At 33.4% G+C, this 14,641-nt stretch overlaps 1 protein-coding gene across 1 annotated transcript in view; it reads right to left on the minus strand.

Annotated features, from left to right (window-relative positions):
* LOC129219667 (urocanate hydratase-like) overlaps positions 1-13,893 on the minus strand; it is a 66,708-nt gene extending 52,815 nt beyond the window's left edge. Inside the window, exons 1-2 of the mRNA XM_054853943.1 lie at positions 13,685-13,893; positions 659-789 (exon numbers count right to left, since the gene is read on the minus strand). Of these exons, the coding sequence (XP_054709918.1) occupies positions 659-789; positions 13,685-13,810 (257 nt within the window). The 5' untranslated portion in view covers positions 13,811-13,893. The remainder of the gene's footprint in view (positions 1-658; positions 790-13,684) is intronic.
* Positions 13,894-14,641: the final 748 nt, after the last annotated feature.

A 14,641-nucleotide genomic window follows, 5' to 3' on the forward strand; every position in this document is an offset into this window, starting at 1 on the left:
GTCGGGGCCCATTCAAATTTTACGGGGTTCCTTGAATCAGAAAGGAATGGGCCCCGACTGTTGATCCTTCTATTCTGCTTTTGAATTTATGAATTGACTTATCTGTGTACGGTTATAAAACTATTTCAACGGTGTAGTTATTCAGTAGTACTTAATACATTCTAAACTACTGGTGTTATACATTTTCCTTTTTAGTTTTTTTTTTGGTTTTTACGCAGTCGAGTTTTTTGTTTATATTTAATAATTTTTTATGTAATAGGTTGTTTGTTATTATTTTGAAATAGATATGATCAGCGAGAACGACTCTCACTACTAGGCGCTTTCTGGCTGATTCTACCAATTACAAATGATACAAAATGAAATTTCGCTTCGAGGTTATTAACCTTCTCTTTTCGTGGTCAAGCCTCAACAATCAATGAGCGAACAAACAAATTGCAAAACAAACAAATAACAAATTTCAAAAAGAAATCTTGCTTTCACGTGTTTCACTATTACAAGGAACCCTTCTATCAATGAATTAAGTTACGATATTTCAGATGGAATAGAACCAGCGAGTAACTCCTTCATTCTAGTTTTAAAGTTTCTCACTGCTGTGACAATGTTTGTGTGGAGTAGTAGTTTCATGAAAGGAATTTTTGCAAAATGAAATTTCACTTACCTCATTTCAAACTCGGGTCGAAAGCGGTACATGTAGATGTGACCATAATGTCTTAACTCTTTTGCAAACTCCGAGGCTAACTCATGGTGAAGGTGACTGGGGAAATAGCGGAGGCTATTTTTGACTGCCAGCTTTAACAAATGGAAAAATAGTGTCAATTTTTCATATTAAAAGATTTTAAACGTGTTCATAATTTTTGTTTAAACTAAATAGTAAAAGTACGCGTATTCGAATTGCCAAGCAATCAGAACTACTAACTAGATCAAAATATGCCCAACAACTGCTGGATGAGAATACAAATTGTAAAAATACGATTTTAAACAAATTATCTAAATTTGAAAGCTTTAAGGAAAGAACATCAAGTGGACCCAGTAGTACCACATATATAATTTCCTCCTCAGTTACTTCTGTATACAGTAAACTATCATTAATCCGGACCCATTTAAACCGGACTTCGCTTAATCCGGGCAGCAATTTAGATATACTTACTGTATAAATAAAAGTCGAGTTAGCGAAATAATGTATTTTTGTTGGCTGTATCTTGTGTTTTTGTTAATTTTTCTTATGCAGTTTTACATTTCACTCTCTCTTGAAGTACGATTTTTGCTGTGCACAGTAATTTGTTCATATACCTTGGCTCAATTTATAGGTTATTTTGCTTAATCCGTGCTTTCATTTATTCGGAAAACCTGGATCCCCTATTAGTCCAGAGTAATGAGTAACTAAGAAATTAGTTCCGTTGAAATCTCAGGACCGAAATCTTACGATTATAAAAACTCTTTAAATGTCTGAAAGTCTGGATCTCTGTCTTTCTGGATCTTTGTCTGGATGTCTGTTACGCGCATAGCGCCTACACTGTTTGGCCGATTTTCATGAAATCTTTGCTATTACTAATAATAAAGTTGAAAGTCTGGGCCTCTGTCTTTCTGGATCTCCGTCCCTCTGGATCTCCGTCTTTCTGGAGCTCTGTCCCTCTGGATCTCCGTCTTTCTGGATCTCTGTCTTTCTGGATCTCTGTCTTTCTGGATCTCTGTCTTTCTGGATCTCTGTCTCTCTGGATCTCTGTTTGGATGTCTGTTACGTGCAACACCGTTCGGCCGATTTTCATGAAATTTTGCACAAAATTAGTTCGTAGCATAGGAGTGAGCACTTCGAAGCGATTTTTCAAAAATTCGATTTTGTTCTTTTTCTATTCCAATGTTAAGAACATTTTACAGAGCAAATTATCACAACATGGAAGATAAAATTATCATACCGTGGACGAGCAAATTACCAAAACGTGGGTGAGCAAATGAACATAGCAAATTGGTGAGAAATTCATCATCCATAATTTGTAAATATACAGGCGAACCAAATGACCGTTAAATTTTCTACTACGGGCAAAACCGTGCGGGTACCGCTAGTTAAAGTAATAAATTATAACTAATGTAGCATCCATATCGTTTATAAGCGTTTTAAAATGGTATTTACGACGTTAACAGCGATTTTAAAACGTGTTTGAAACAAAGTGAAAGCTACCTGGAAAGGGTTGGAAAATCTGCGCCGCCAACACGCAACAAGTTGCTCGAAATAGTCTTGAGCTATACGATGTGTGAGGTACACGCAAACTTACATTAAAAATCCTCAAAATGGACTCGATGATGGTCTAGATGCTAAAATCAAATATCGAATGACCATACGGGTGAACGGACATGGGTCATTCCATGCGAAATGAGCAAATCGGCTGTGTCTGACATGTCACAGATTTCAATGAAAATTTTTATATAGGGAAATCATGCATATATATGAGGGAATACAAAATATGAAAGTTTAAAAATTGTTTGTTGCTTTGTTATTGAGATTAGAAGTTGATGCTTACGCTAAGCCTAAATTTTCAGAGCTCATGGCAGTTTGTGACTCAATAACTCCGTAAGTTATAAACGTACACTTAAAAAATAAATATTTCCACATTCTATAAACAAATCTCTTTTAGGAAAGAGGAAAGTATAATTTATTCGAAGCTTTTTTTTAATCTAAGATTTTAACAAAGATTGAAAACTTGCCAATTTACTTCACATTTCAAATCACTCTTCTAGCTCTTTTAATGAAAAAATAACAGCAAAAAGGATTCAGATTGAAAAACTATCTATAACTAACTGTCTGCTCTAATTTAGTAATTATTTTTGAATTCCTTGATGATGAAATCGTACTTTAAAAAATCAAAAATTTCCGAAATTTTCATTTTTTTCTCTATTTTAGATGCTTGTTTGAACATGAGGAAATGTCCTTAAATTACTCATTTTTTTACGTAACATATTAAAGTGTCTTTTAGATATTGCTAAATTTTAATCATTGGAATCAGCGCATTTTTGATACGGAATAACTTGAACTAAGGTAAAATTCCATTAGTTACGGCTATTTATCGTAAGTTTAGCAAGACTTAACCATATCTTTTATAGTTCATTTTCTCAAAGTATGTTTATGAAGTACTTGCTAAAATGTTTCCCTAATTATTGTGAAGTACAAACTAGTCCAGTATGCATAATTAAATATAATTGTGCTACTGTAATTTGAATTTTCCTCTCTTTCCGTGGTATAGGAAAAAATAACTAAAGTTTCTAGAAAACTTATGTCAGCATGACTAAAAGAACATACTGAGTTAAAAGATAACGAAAGAGGACCATCTCGTCAAATTCTCAATAGCATTTGAGATTTTGCTATGAGTTTGAGGAAATTTGTTTTATCCATGAATAAGTATATTTGACGAAATACACATATTTATTTCAGCCGTCCTGCTGCGACGTTCTTTGAAACAAAAGAATTCCTTTGGTAGCGAAACGCGTCTATTTTAGTTATAGCTTTTCTGTCCAGAATAAAAATTGCCATTTAAACAACATTTGCCACACAAATGAATCTAATTTTCAATGAAAAGCAGATCACTTTTTTTTCTACTATCAATGGCAAAAATGCATATTATGGCATATTGATATAAAACTATCAAACTATTATCCGTCAAAACAAGTAAGCATACGACATATAATAATCCACTTATAACTGCAAGATATTTTCTCCTTCTGACTGCTACAATCACTTTTTTTTTTTTTTTTTTTTTGAACTCATGAATAAAATTTATCAATCTTGTAAGTTAGGCTCAATAACAATTTATTGAAGTACCCATAGCTGTCTTGGACATATGAGATTATCATCGTTTCAGCTCAATTAACAATTGAACACCCAAATTCCTAGTCTCAGATTTATCTCAATCATCAGTGAAAGGAGCATATGTTTGAAGAGAAAGAGTTTAGAGATCAGGCTAAATCCAACATCAATAGTTCCATTTGTTTGTTACATCTTTTCTTCTCTACATAGTATAAAATGAAGTCCCCAAAAAGCGTCTGTGTGTTTGAACTCGCAAAACTCGAGAACTACCCGACCGATTGTGCTGAAATTTTCACAGTTTGTTCCTTTAAGTCCTGAAAAGGTTTGCAGACCAGTTCGAATAAAATTCGATGAATAGTTCTTTTTTTACTCCAATTTACTTCTAATTTTTACATAAATTGTCAAATATGGGGGTAAAAAATTACTTGCACATATTAATATTACATATCGTTAGAAAGGGTAAAATTTTCCGCGTTCTACGCAGTTTGTTTCAATGCTCTAACTTTATTACGACGGGAGTAACTTGCGTTTTTAGCTCGAATTTTTTTAGGCTTAGCTGAAATTTAGGCACGACTTTCTTCATTAAATAAATCGATAAAAAGTGAAGGAACTGTCCCACAGCTTTCTTTTTGACGCCATTGGACAAATCTACCTTTTTTACTCCAGATCTAACTAAAAATAAGCTTTTATCTCAAAAGGAAAAAAAGTTACAAGCCTTTTTAAGAAATCGCGATTCCATTCAAATTGTAAACCATTTTCTTTCGCATTTTAATTCCTTAATCTTATTTTATTTTGTGTTTCCATGGTTACGCATTTTAGATCATCTTTCTGGATTTAATTTCTTAAAAGTATTTTAATATCTGTCGTCATTGTTTGGAAGAGAAATCATGATGTTTTTTTTTTGTTATTTTTTACGCCTGATTGTTGAATATACGTCACTTGACACTATTTTTATTTTCAAAGTAGACCGGGCAAAGCCGGGTAACGCAGCTAGTACGTATATATAGCAACTATTTGTGGCTGGGTAATGTTTTTCTACACATTGATTTTATGCATCGGTATCTTTTCAGATAAGTGATTTTCTTATCAAGTTAGTGAACCCACATGGACCGTTACTATAGTACACACGATCTATTAAAGATGATGCCTGTTACTTCTTGAAATATATTAATGAAAGAGTACTATTAATGTTTTCAATTGGATTTTCCTACAAAAATTGAGCCACAAATTTTTAGCCAGATCGAAAAAAACTTTTGAAGGGCAAAAAAAAAAAAAAAAAAAAAATCTTTTGATGCATTTGTTGAAGTTATTATTATTGCTTAAGATATAAATTTATCCACTAATCTATATATATAAATGAATGTTTGTCTGTATGTCATCCATGAACTCAAAAACTACCCGGCAGATTTGGCTGAAACTTTCACCGTTTGTTATTTTTGGTACTGGGAATGTTTATAGATCAGTTCGAAAAAAATCCGATCGATAGTTCCTTTTTTGTTCCAATTTAAGTCACAATCCATTGGATAAATACGAATAAAATTATCAGCTGCAGAAATTAATTCGCGTGAAAGATCTCATTGATAAGAAGTTAGCTGTTGCCATTTTTCTTGAGTTTGAACAAATAAATTCTTTCTTTATTGTTTTATGGCTTTTCATGCTACGGGGGGGGGATTTAAAACTTTTTCTATTTGATATTTTTAGCGATTGATTGATCTTGCAAACTGCGTGAGTACAAAATTTGAGTATAGTCACGGCTTCACTTGATACCTGGACCGATTATTATGAAAATTGCTATATATATATATGTATTTTTCCACGGAGAAGGTGCATAATATACTCATTGAAGCCACTCGCCACCAGGTGGCACTGCAGAGTAGCAACTTCCGCCCCGTTCAACCGATTGTCATGAAAATCAGTATAATGATATATTTTTTTGTTGGCGTAGCAACGCGCGTCGGGTACAGCTAGTTGTTTTATAAATTTCGCATTATGCCAGTATATTTTTTCAAAAAATTGAAATGAATGTTAGATATACTTGCTTTTGCATCATTTAGTTATTTATCTAGTTCTTTGAATTTTCGTATATTCACATAAAACACAAAGAAAATGCTAATGTTCTGATTATTTTTTTTTTTTTTTTTAAGCTTGGAAATCAAAACCCAATTTCGAATTTCTTCGAGCAAATAGTACAAATACTGTTCTGTATTCCTGCAAAATTTGAAAGTTGTCGAAAGTTTCCCTCATTTAAATTTTTGGGCCTAACTGAAGGGGAAAATCGCCATTTTACAAAATGTCACTAAGTTCAAAACTGATTTTGAAGACAAAAGGAGTTAAAATACAAATTCAAAAGAAAGGTATTTCTTTTATGACACTTAGCATGTTATTGGTTCTCAATTTCAGCAAAGCTAATACATCCTTTAAAGCTAGAGATTAAAAAACATAATGCTTAATTATGAGAATACTGAAATATTTTCAGTTTTTAAAACACGGTTAAAAGTTAACTATAATATTCTTGAAAATTTTACTCATATCAGATGAATTGCCGTACTCCATAGATTACAACTATATATAACTTTTATGTTTTGATTAAATCTTTACTAATAATAAAGCTCAAAGTATCTCTGTCTGGAGGATGTGTGGATGTCTGGATCTCTTTGACGCGCATAGCGCCTAGACCGTTCGGCCGATTTTCATGAAATTTGGCACAAAGTTAGTTTGTAGCATGGGAGTGTGCACCTCGAAGCGATTTTTCAAAAATTCAATTTTGTTCTTTTTCTATTTCAATTTTAAGAACATTTTCCGGAGCAAAATTATCATAAGATGGGCGAGGAAATTACGAAATTATCATGACGTGGAATGGGAGAGCGAATGAACATAGCCAATTGGCGAGAAAATCGTCATTCATTATTTGTAAATATACAGGCGAACCGAATGACCTTTTAATTTTCAACTACGGGCAAAGCCGTGCGGGTACCACTAGTAGTTAATAAAATACAAGCCTTCGAAAATGCAACATTTAGCATTTATGAGAATGCTGTTCAATTAGATCAATTTTCAATCGTATGTACCTATTAAAATAAAAAATATTTAAGCCAAAATATTTTAGATATTTTTATGTAGGCATAAAAGAAACCTGTATACTAAATTTCATAAAAATCTGTTACCATGCGGCCACCACTTTTTTGTGAATTTCGCCCATTTTGTATGGAATGACCCACATATGAGCATACAGACGTGATGGGAAAACTTGGCATCATTGATTCAATGGTGGTTAAAATCACCACTCATAATCTTTAACACTTTTTTTTTAACAACAAGTAATTATTTTTTACTTTTGAAAAGTTTTACGATTTTTTCTACAAATATTTTTACTGAAGCAAATGTAAGTTGAAAAAAGTAGCGTCATGTTGAAATGTTTTATCTACATTTATTATAACACTAGAAAGTCGCCCGTTAAGGTATGACGGGTGAAAATTGCTTCTACTCTTCTACATTTGAACGAAGCCATTGCCTGTTTGGTGATATTTTGATAGTTGAAACTGTAACCCCAATTCCAGTGGATTAACCCTAAACTCCAGTAGGTAGCGTTCATTGTTGACCATTTTTTCGTTTCTTCATTCCCCTGAAATGACAGTCTTACCAGTGAAACACTGATATTAGCGGATCCAGTTCAGCCTTGTCACAATAAAGCCTTTCCCTGCATGTTAAACCTATATCAAAACACATTATCAAATCATCATACCATGGCACGAGTTTCATTGTTGAAGCACGCGGGTTATTCGATCATCGGCTATTATTTGTATGAGGATTACATATCAATTCAGTTAATCGTCTCATTGATTACATTAAAAGCCAAGTTTAGGGAAAGTCAATAATAAACACCTCCTAAAGAGAGGGGGGGGCATTCCGATGATAACCTTTCAGTAAGATGTGATATGAATTATTTTATGTATCGGGTTTGAATAGGTTAACAAAAAAGTTTTTAAGTAGAAAAAAATTTATAATGTAGTAACTATAGGTCATGTGAATCGCACTAAAAAGTCAAAGTCGTTTTTAATCGAAAACCAAGAAAGTGCATGAGTCCATATCGCTTTTAATCACAAAATCACCACTCTGTCGAAACACGAATGTTTACTTTAATCCGCTTTCCGCGTTCCAAAGTTTCGTTACGCTGTTGACACAACAACTGCGTTTCAAAACGAATCTTCGGCAGTGAATATTTATAGAAACCTGTTAATTTACCATATATTTTTCTAAAAAGCTCCGAAAGTCGACTCGGCTAGGTTTACTGAACAAAGTTCGAAAATTTTATGTAAAACGACGCAACTTCCAAGTTCTTTTAAATAAATTTATTTATTTATTTTTTACTTGTTAATTTTTTATGTTAGTTTGTATTTTATTTTTGGTTTTTATTCATCTATTTATTTATTTTTGAAGCAACATATCAATTACACTTTAATTGAATTTAAATTATCTTGATTCTTCTTCAATGGAGTCGTTTCCAAAATTTTAAAAGCATTTTTTTCTGAACGAACATGCTTAAAAACATAGGATCTCACCATTTTTTAAATAATTTGTTTTAAGTTTAATATTTTTAAAAAAATACTTAAATCGGTGTTCTTTCATTGTTTACATTTCTTGCCGATGACATCACAAATGATGAAATGCCATTCTGTGTTGCAATTCACAGAGGAAAATATTTAATTCGCATCTTTATTCACATGTATTGGCAACGATATGGTTGATGGCAAGCGTAGAGCGCAATTTTAATTCGCTTCTTGATTATCATAACGGTACAAAATGCGCCAAAGAGCATCATTTGGCACATCATCAAGACCACGCCTTGTTTGCAAAATCGAACATTTTAAAAAATAATTAAGAAATAACTGTTTGGAAAATGAAAGAGTTTTCTGCATAGACTAATAATAAGAGTAGACCGAGCTATGGCAACCCTTTTGCTGCTCATAAACCAAACCATGTGACTGGTGGATATCCTAGCAACAGCGTGCGTTAATCGTAGCAGACGATCAACGCCAGCGCGAAATAAAATAAATAGAATTTATGGAACACGGAAGAATGATGTTTTATGGAGTCCGATTTGTAAATTTGTTATTCTAAGTTGTAAATATTTTGTTAATATAGTGAGTTTTTCGTTTAGATAGTATTGTGCATTTTCTTTAGTCAATTTCAATAACTCTCTAAGCAATAAAAATGCAAGCGACCAAGAAGAATCAGCAAACGGTAAGATTTTTACCTACAGTTTCAATTTAAGATACCGATTAGTATATTTTTGCGTTAACGCAAAACGTTTACGCCATTTCGTTCACGCCAACGCTGACAGCTCCAAATGAAATAAAAGTTACCGAAAACTGATCAAAAACTATTACTAATGTCAAAATAATGCATAACTAAAAGAAAAACAGTTCAATCTCTGCACCTGGAAGTTTTTTTTAATGAAAACACATTGTCGTAAAATACATGTCGAGTGCCAAACTGTAGATAATGCTGCCATCTAGCAACCATGCTGCCAAAGTCTTCGCCAAGCCCTTCCACTAGTCACATGATACATCTATGAACCAATTTTCTTCATCAGCAAGAATGAGAAAGCTCGGTCTACTCTTATTATTAGTCTATGGTTTTCTGGGTCCATGTTATTATTATTATTATTTTTTTCTTTTTTTTCTTTTTTTTTTTTTTTGCTCATTCTATATTTACTGCAGTTCTTAACAGTTACGGTCTGTAGTAGCTCTAATACAAGCATCGCAACAAAGACGCAGCGACTGATGAAAATTTTCCATAAGTCTTGTTATAGCAACAGAAAGTGATTTGTGATTGCGACGGATGTAAAAAACAGCTGGAGGCCACAAATTTCATCAATCGCTCTTAAACTTTCCTAAGACCTAAATTGTTGTATAAAATTGTCTTTGTGTAATAAATTTGTGATGTGACCTGTTTTGCAGCCATTAGTTTCTGGCTTTGCGTGCATGTAGTGCATCAGCATTGTGTTTGTGACGATAGGTTATGTGATTCTTACTTCTTATTCTCCCCTCTAACACCTTTTAATAATTTGCCTAAGAGTTTAAACTCTCCCTGTGTACTTGTATATCATATGCTTGTATGTAAGTGTATACTCGAGTACATGCACGTATATATGTGTCTACCTGAGTATAAAAGTGTTCGTATATGTATACGAGCATAAGTGAATATATGCGTGTTTTGTCGAATGTACATTTGTATTGATAAGAAATACCTACAAATATCCATATACGTATTTATTGGTGGATTTATCTGAATACGTCTACATACGTGCCTTCACGAGTATATGCGTGTGTATACGTATATGTATATTTCACCCCGTTTACTGTAAAAACAATATATATTAAGCGAAATTAATATTTAATTTATATCTTCCTTTTACTTAAAGATTAAGTGACATTAGAAGAACAATATTCGTTTAAACCTAATATTATAACCACTTTAGCCCATCTTACTTAAATTGTTCTAAAAAATTATCTGAAGCAGATTCAGCTAACTGCTAACGAGTAAGAGTTCTTGAGACATGTACAAAGCTTCCCGTGCAGTCAATCTGTTCATAATTCTAGCAAACAAAAATTCCCGAGGAAGTTAAAACTAGTATGTTGTGGCCATCACGAAACTTTCTTCTATATTTTTCTTTTTTTTTTCTGATCCCTCCCCATGCTTGACGAGGAAGCAATATTCCCAATGAAAACAAAATTACACATGCAAAAACTTGACGACCATCCCAATGTCTGAATTCGCAACTCCAACGAACTATAGGGGGCACTGAAGTCACTGTCTAATGGCGGAATTGAAAACTACAACAAACGCACATGGTAACGAAGAAAATGCTAAAAGTGTTGTGATTTTTGTTCGTACGTATGATTTTTTCGCTTTATTCTTTTAAAATTAATTTTCAAAGTCTTGTGGATATTCTGGCCCACGTAGAAAGAAATGAGAATTCAAGAAGCATTACTAAACGTCAAAGATTCATGCAAACTACGTAGTTCGTAGTTCTAAGCAGCTATTTCCACGATGTTGAATTCAATATTTATCAATTCTTGATAAAACTAAATAATAATTGTGGCCTGACAAGAATAACAATTAATGCTAGAAAATTCAATGTGACATTACAAATTGTTATCGAAAGAAGATGATACTTTTTTGCCTTGCTTGGCTAGCGCTTATTTTTTTTTCCATTTGTAGTTGAGTTATTTCTCTCGAATTCCCGAATCGGTTCATTTAAAAATTTTCTGTTTCGATTTTTCTAATTTCTGAGTTACGATTTAATTGTGTCATGTTATGCAAATCATCAACAAAATTCTCACGGATATATGGTGGTAGTTTTCTTTTCAGTTGATTGACCATTATTTCCTTTCACTTATCGAATTCTGTAATCATACTACCATTTTATTCCACTCATGATAAAAATTAAAAATGGTTTAACTAAAAACGCGAAATCTCGCCAAGGCTACTTTGCTCGCACAATACTAAAAATTAATAACCCTAAACAAATTTGGCGAAACCTTTCAGCTGAGAATAAAAGGAATAAAGTAAATTCTTTCTCGGTTATTCATTTTGTTCTACGATAATATATTCAAGAAAATATTTTGCATACTGTCCATTCCAACTAAATGCTGCTGTAAAATATGGTAAGTTTAATTAATTTAAGATTAAAAAAACCCCCATATTCTTACAAATTCATACAAAACAATAAAAAATTTTACCTGGTATAACGTTATCCAATTTTGTTAATCCAGAGTTTTCTTGTTTACGCTTCCACCATTTAATACTTTTGAGAAGCTTAGAAGCTTTCGAAATTATTTTGAGAAGCTCGAGAATACTATTAAGGGACGAATTAATTTCTGTTGTTGAAGGCGTTCTTAGACATGTTGAATGCGTTACTCAGAACAAACTGACCGCGTTTACGTCAACAGACACACGTGATGCGCAACGTGGCAATGTTTTAGGTGCAGACGCAGTTTTATAAATCACCGCAAGGTAGCGTATTCGAGCGCTGGAGTTCCGAATTATTGCAAAAGCAAAGCAAAGAGCGAAAATTCAAAGTTATTTTAAAAGCCTTGCTTGAATTAATTACAAATATTTTATCTGTTAACAAACATAAGATGGCAACAGTGAAAAATTTTAAATCATTGAGATAATATTTCCGATCATTTCCATACAATTAAAATCACGAGAAATACGCAGACGACAATCTATTACGATTTATCTTTCTTATTGTTGCATTAATAAAGCTATTTTTATTCAAAAAAAATCAACACCTCTTGGAGCGATTGGCGTCAAAATTGACCCAAAGCCTGTTTACATATGGATTCACATATATTCCAAATTTCAACCAGAACGTAGCATTACTTCTTGAGATAGGGCACTCATAATGGAAAAAAAGAACGGGCGATTGCGCTACCCCCTTTTTAGCTATTGACACCAAAATAAAATCAGCTCTTATACCCACTGAGGACTACTTGCCGATAAATTTTTCTTTCATTCCGTTCATTATTTCTTGAGATACAGCAGTCACAATTGACGACGAAAAACGTTCTATAGCTCAACCCCCGTTTGAGTTATTGACACCAAAATTGAATCAGCACCTGTTCCTGTTACTGGCAACATATGGACCAAATTTTGTTTGATTCCGCCAGTTACTTCCTGAGGAATAGCAATCACGCGTAACTCAAAAAACGTCCCATTGCTCCACCCCCCTTGGAGGAATTCGCGCCAAAACCAATGGGCCCAAGTTCACATAGGGGCACATATGTGTACTGAATTTCGTTCGATTTAATGCCGTAGTTTTTGCTGTAGAGCGGCCACAAAAAACTGGTCACATACAGACGTGACACACATACACACACACAGACAGACAGACATTTTCCAAAAATAGTCGAAATGGACTCAGCACACCTCAAAACGTTCGAATCCGTCAAAATTCGAAATTTGAAAATTTGCACGAATCCAATACTTTCTTCTATATATTAGATATAGAAGAAAGTAAAAAGGCGTTTAGATTTTAAAATTTTTCATATTCACACATTTTTTATTTTTTTTTAACCAATTTTGCCAGTTATAAAATTTTGTATTCAAAATGTAGTTTCTAGCTGCCCTACTCTAAAATAAAATTTTCACATTCATTCGAACTCTTATTTCCAAAGCTATAGCCATGTATTTGACGTATGACCACTTTACCCCATTGACCACTTTCCCCCACCAGACCCTATCAAACGAACTTGGGACACTGGGAGTTCCGCGTTAGGCTGACCACCTAACCGGAACAACTCAGGAAAACTGAGTTGGGCTCTGTAGGCCTTGGCTCCCACGGGCTGTCGTGCCACAGGGTTTGGGTTATATATATATATATATATATATATATATATATATATATATATATATATATATATATATATAATCTAAACTGAGCTTTTTTAGCCAAACGAAAACTATTCAAACCATGAGATCTACTTTATGAAAATGTTAGTTCCCCCAAATATTTTCCCCCCAACTACAGTACAGTTATATGTTACCGTGAAAAACCAAAAATACAGACGGTATATCCTTTCACTTGTTATTCACCGGAAATATTAGGTCTTTCACATTTATTATAGTTTTTTTCACATTATATTAGGTCTTTCATATTTAGGTCTTCGCTATGTGAATGTTGATATTCACCGGCTAAATGTAGAACTTTAACAGTAACATATGCATTCATTTATTTTCAAACTTATTTTCTTATTCGCGATATCTTTCATTTCTCTTATTCAGTAAAATGTTTAGCCTCAAATAAGTCGAAGAGAACTTCCTTACATTACAAAAACCGGAAATGGCTTCAAAGCTAATGAACTTGTAAAACTGACTTACCTGTTCTTCTTCGAATGTCAAGTGCGTATTTCGAACAGGAGCATGAGGCACGGACTCATCCCTGGGTTTCGGAGGTGGCAGGGGGCTAAGGGGAATTCCTTTGCTCAAAAGTTCGAGAAATGACATCTTTCTGCAAGAAAGAGCTTTCTGTGAGAAAAACGAGACTTCTTCCGGGTCTTCTGAGAGTCTGATTTGTTTGTGCAACCGGGCCCGTGTCCCTCCGTTCCTGATTTGCTTTCGAGGGAGTTTATCGAAAGTCTATCGTATCAGATAAGAGCGATTTATCACTGTCTGAAGATTGCTTAAACGTGAAATCACCGCATTTGAAAAAAAAATTTCTGGAAAAAAAAAAAAATTCTTACGAAAGTAGAGAATTATTTTGTGAAAAAAATTTGTGATTCACTCAGAAAACGAGAGAAATTTATCTCGAAGCAGTGTTTGCAAATACTTTAACGATATTTTTTATGATACTAAAATTTTTGTGGGCTAAAAGCGGCTTGAGTACCAAATTTGATTGCATTTGAAAAAAGTCAATACCGTCGAATCTCGATATTTCGAATATTCCTTTATCTTGAAGTTTTCATCGGGTCCCAAACTCTTGAGACTGTTGTGGGAACTTCCCATAACGCAAACTACCAATAACTCGAACGTTTTAGCCGGTCTCCTGAGACTTCGAGTGATCGAGAGTTGACTGTAATTATCGCAATAATGACACAAACATAGGTAAAACATGAAACATAGCATTGAAATGAACCATTATTAACTTTTAAAATGTAACTACAAAAGTGCCCAGAATTTTTGCTTGCAATCATGCGGAAAAAATGCAGTCATGCGGAAAAAATAACCTGCTTATTATGCATACTACAAAAACAAACGAGAGAAAGATCCAGCGTTCAGCATTCATTTGAGTTTTGACTTCTTGAATTCATTGAATTATGTTTTTTGCAACCACCAGTT

Source organism: Uloborus diversus, chromosome 4, assembly GCF_026930045.1.
Source record: "Uloborus diversus isolate 005 chromosome 4, Udiv.v.3.1, whole genome shotgun sequence".
NCBI classification, from domain to species: domain Eukaryota; kingdom Metazoa; phylum Arthropoda; class Arachnida; order Araneae; family Uloboridae; genus Uloborus; species Uloborus diversus.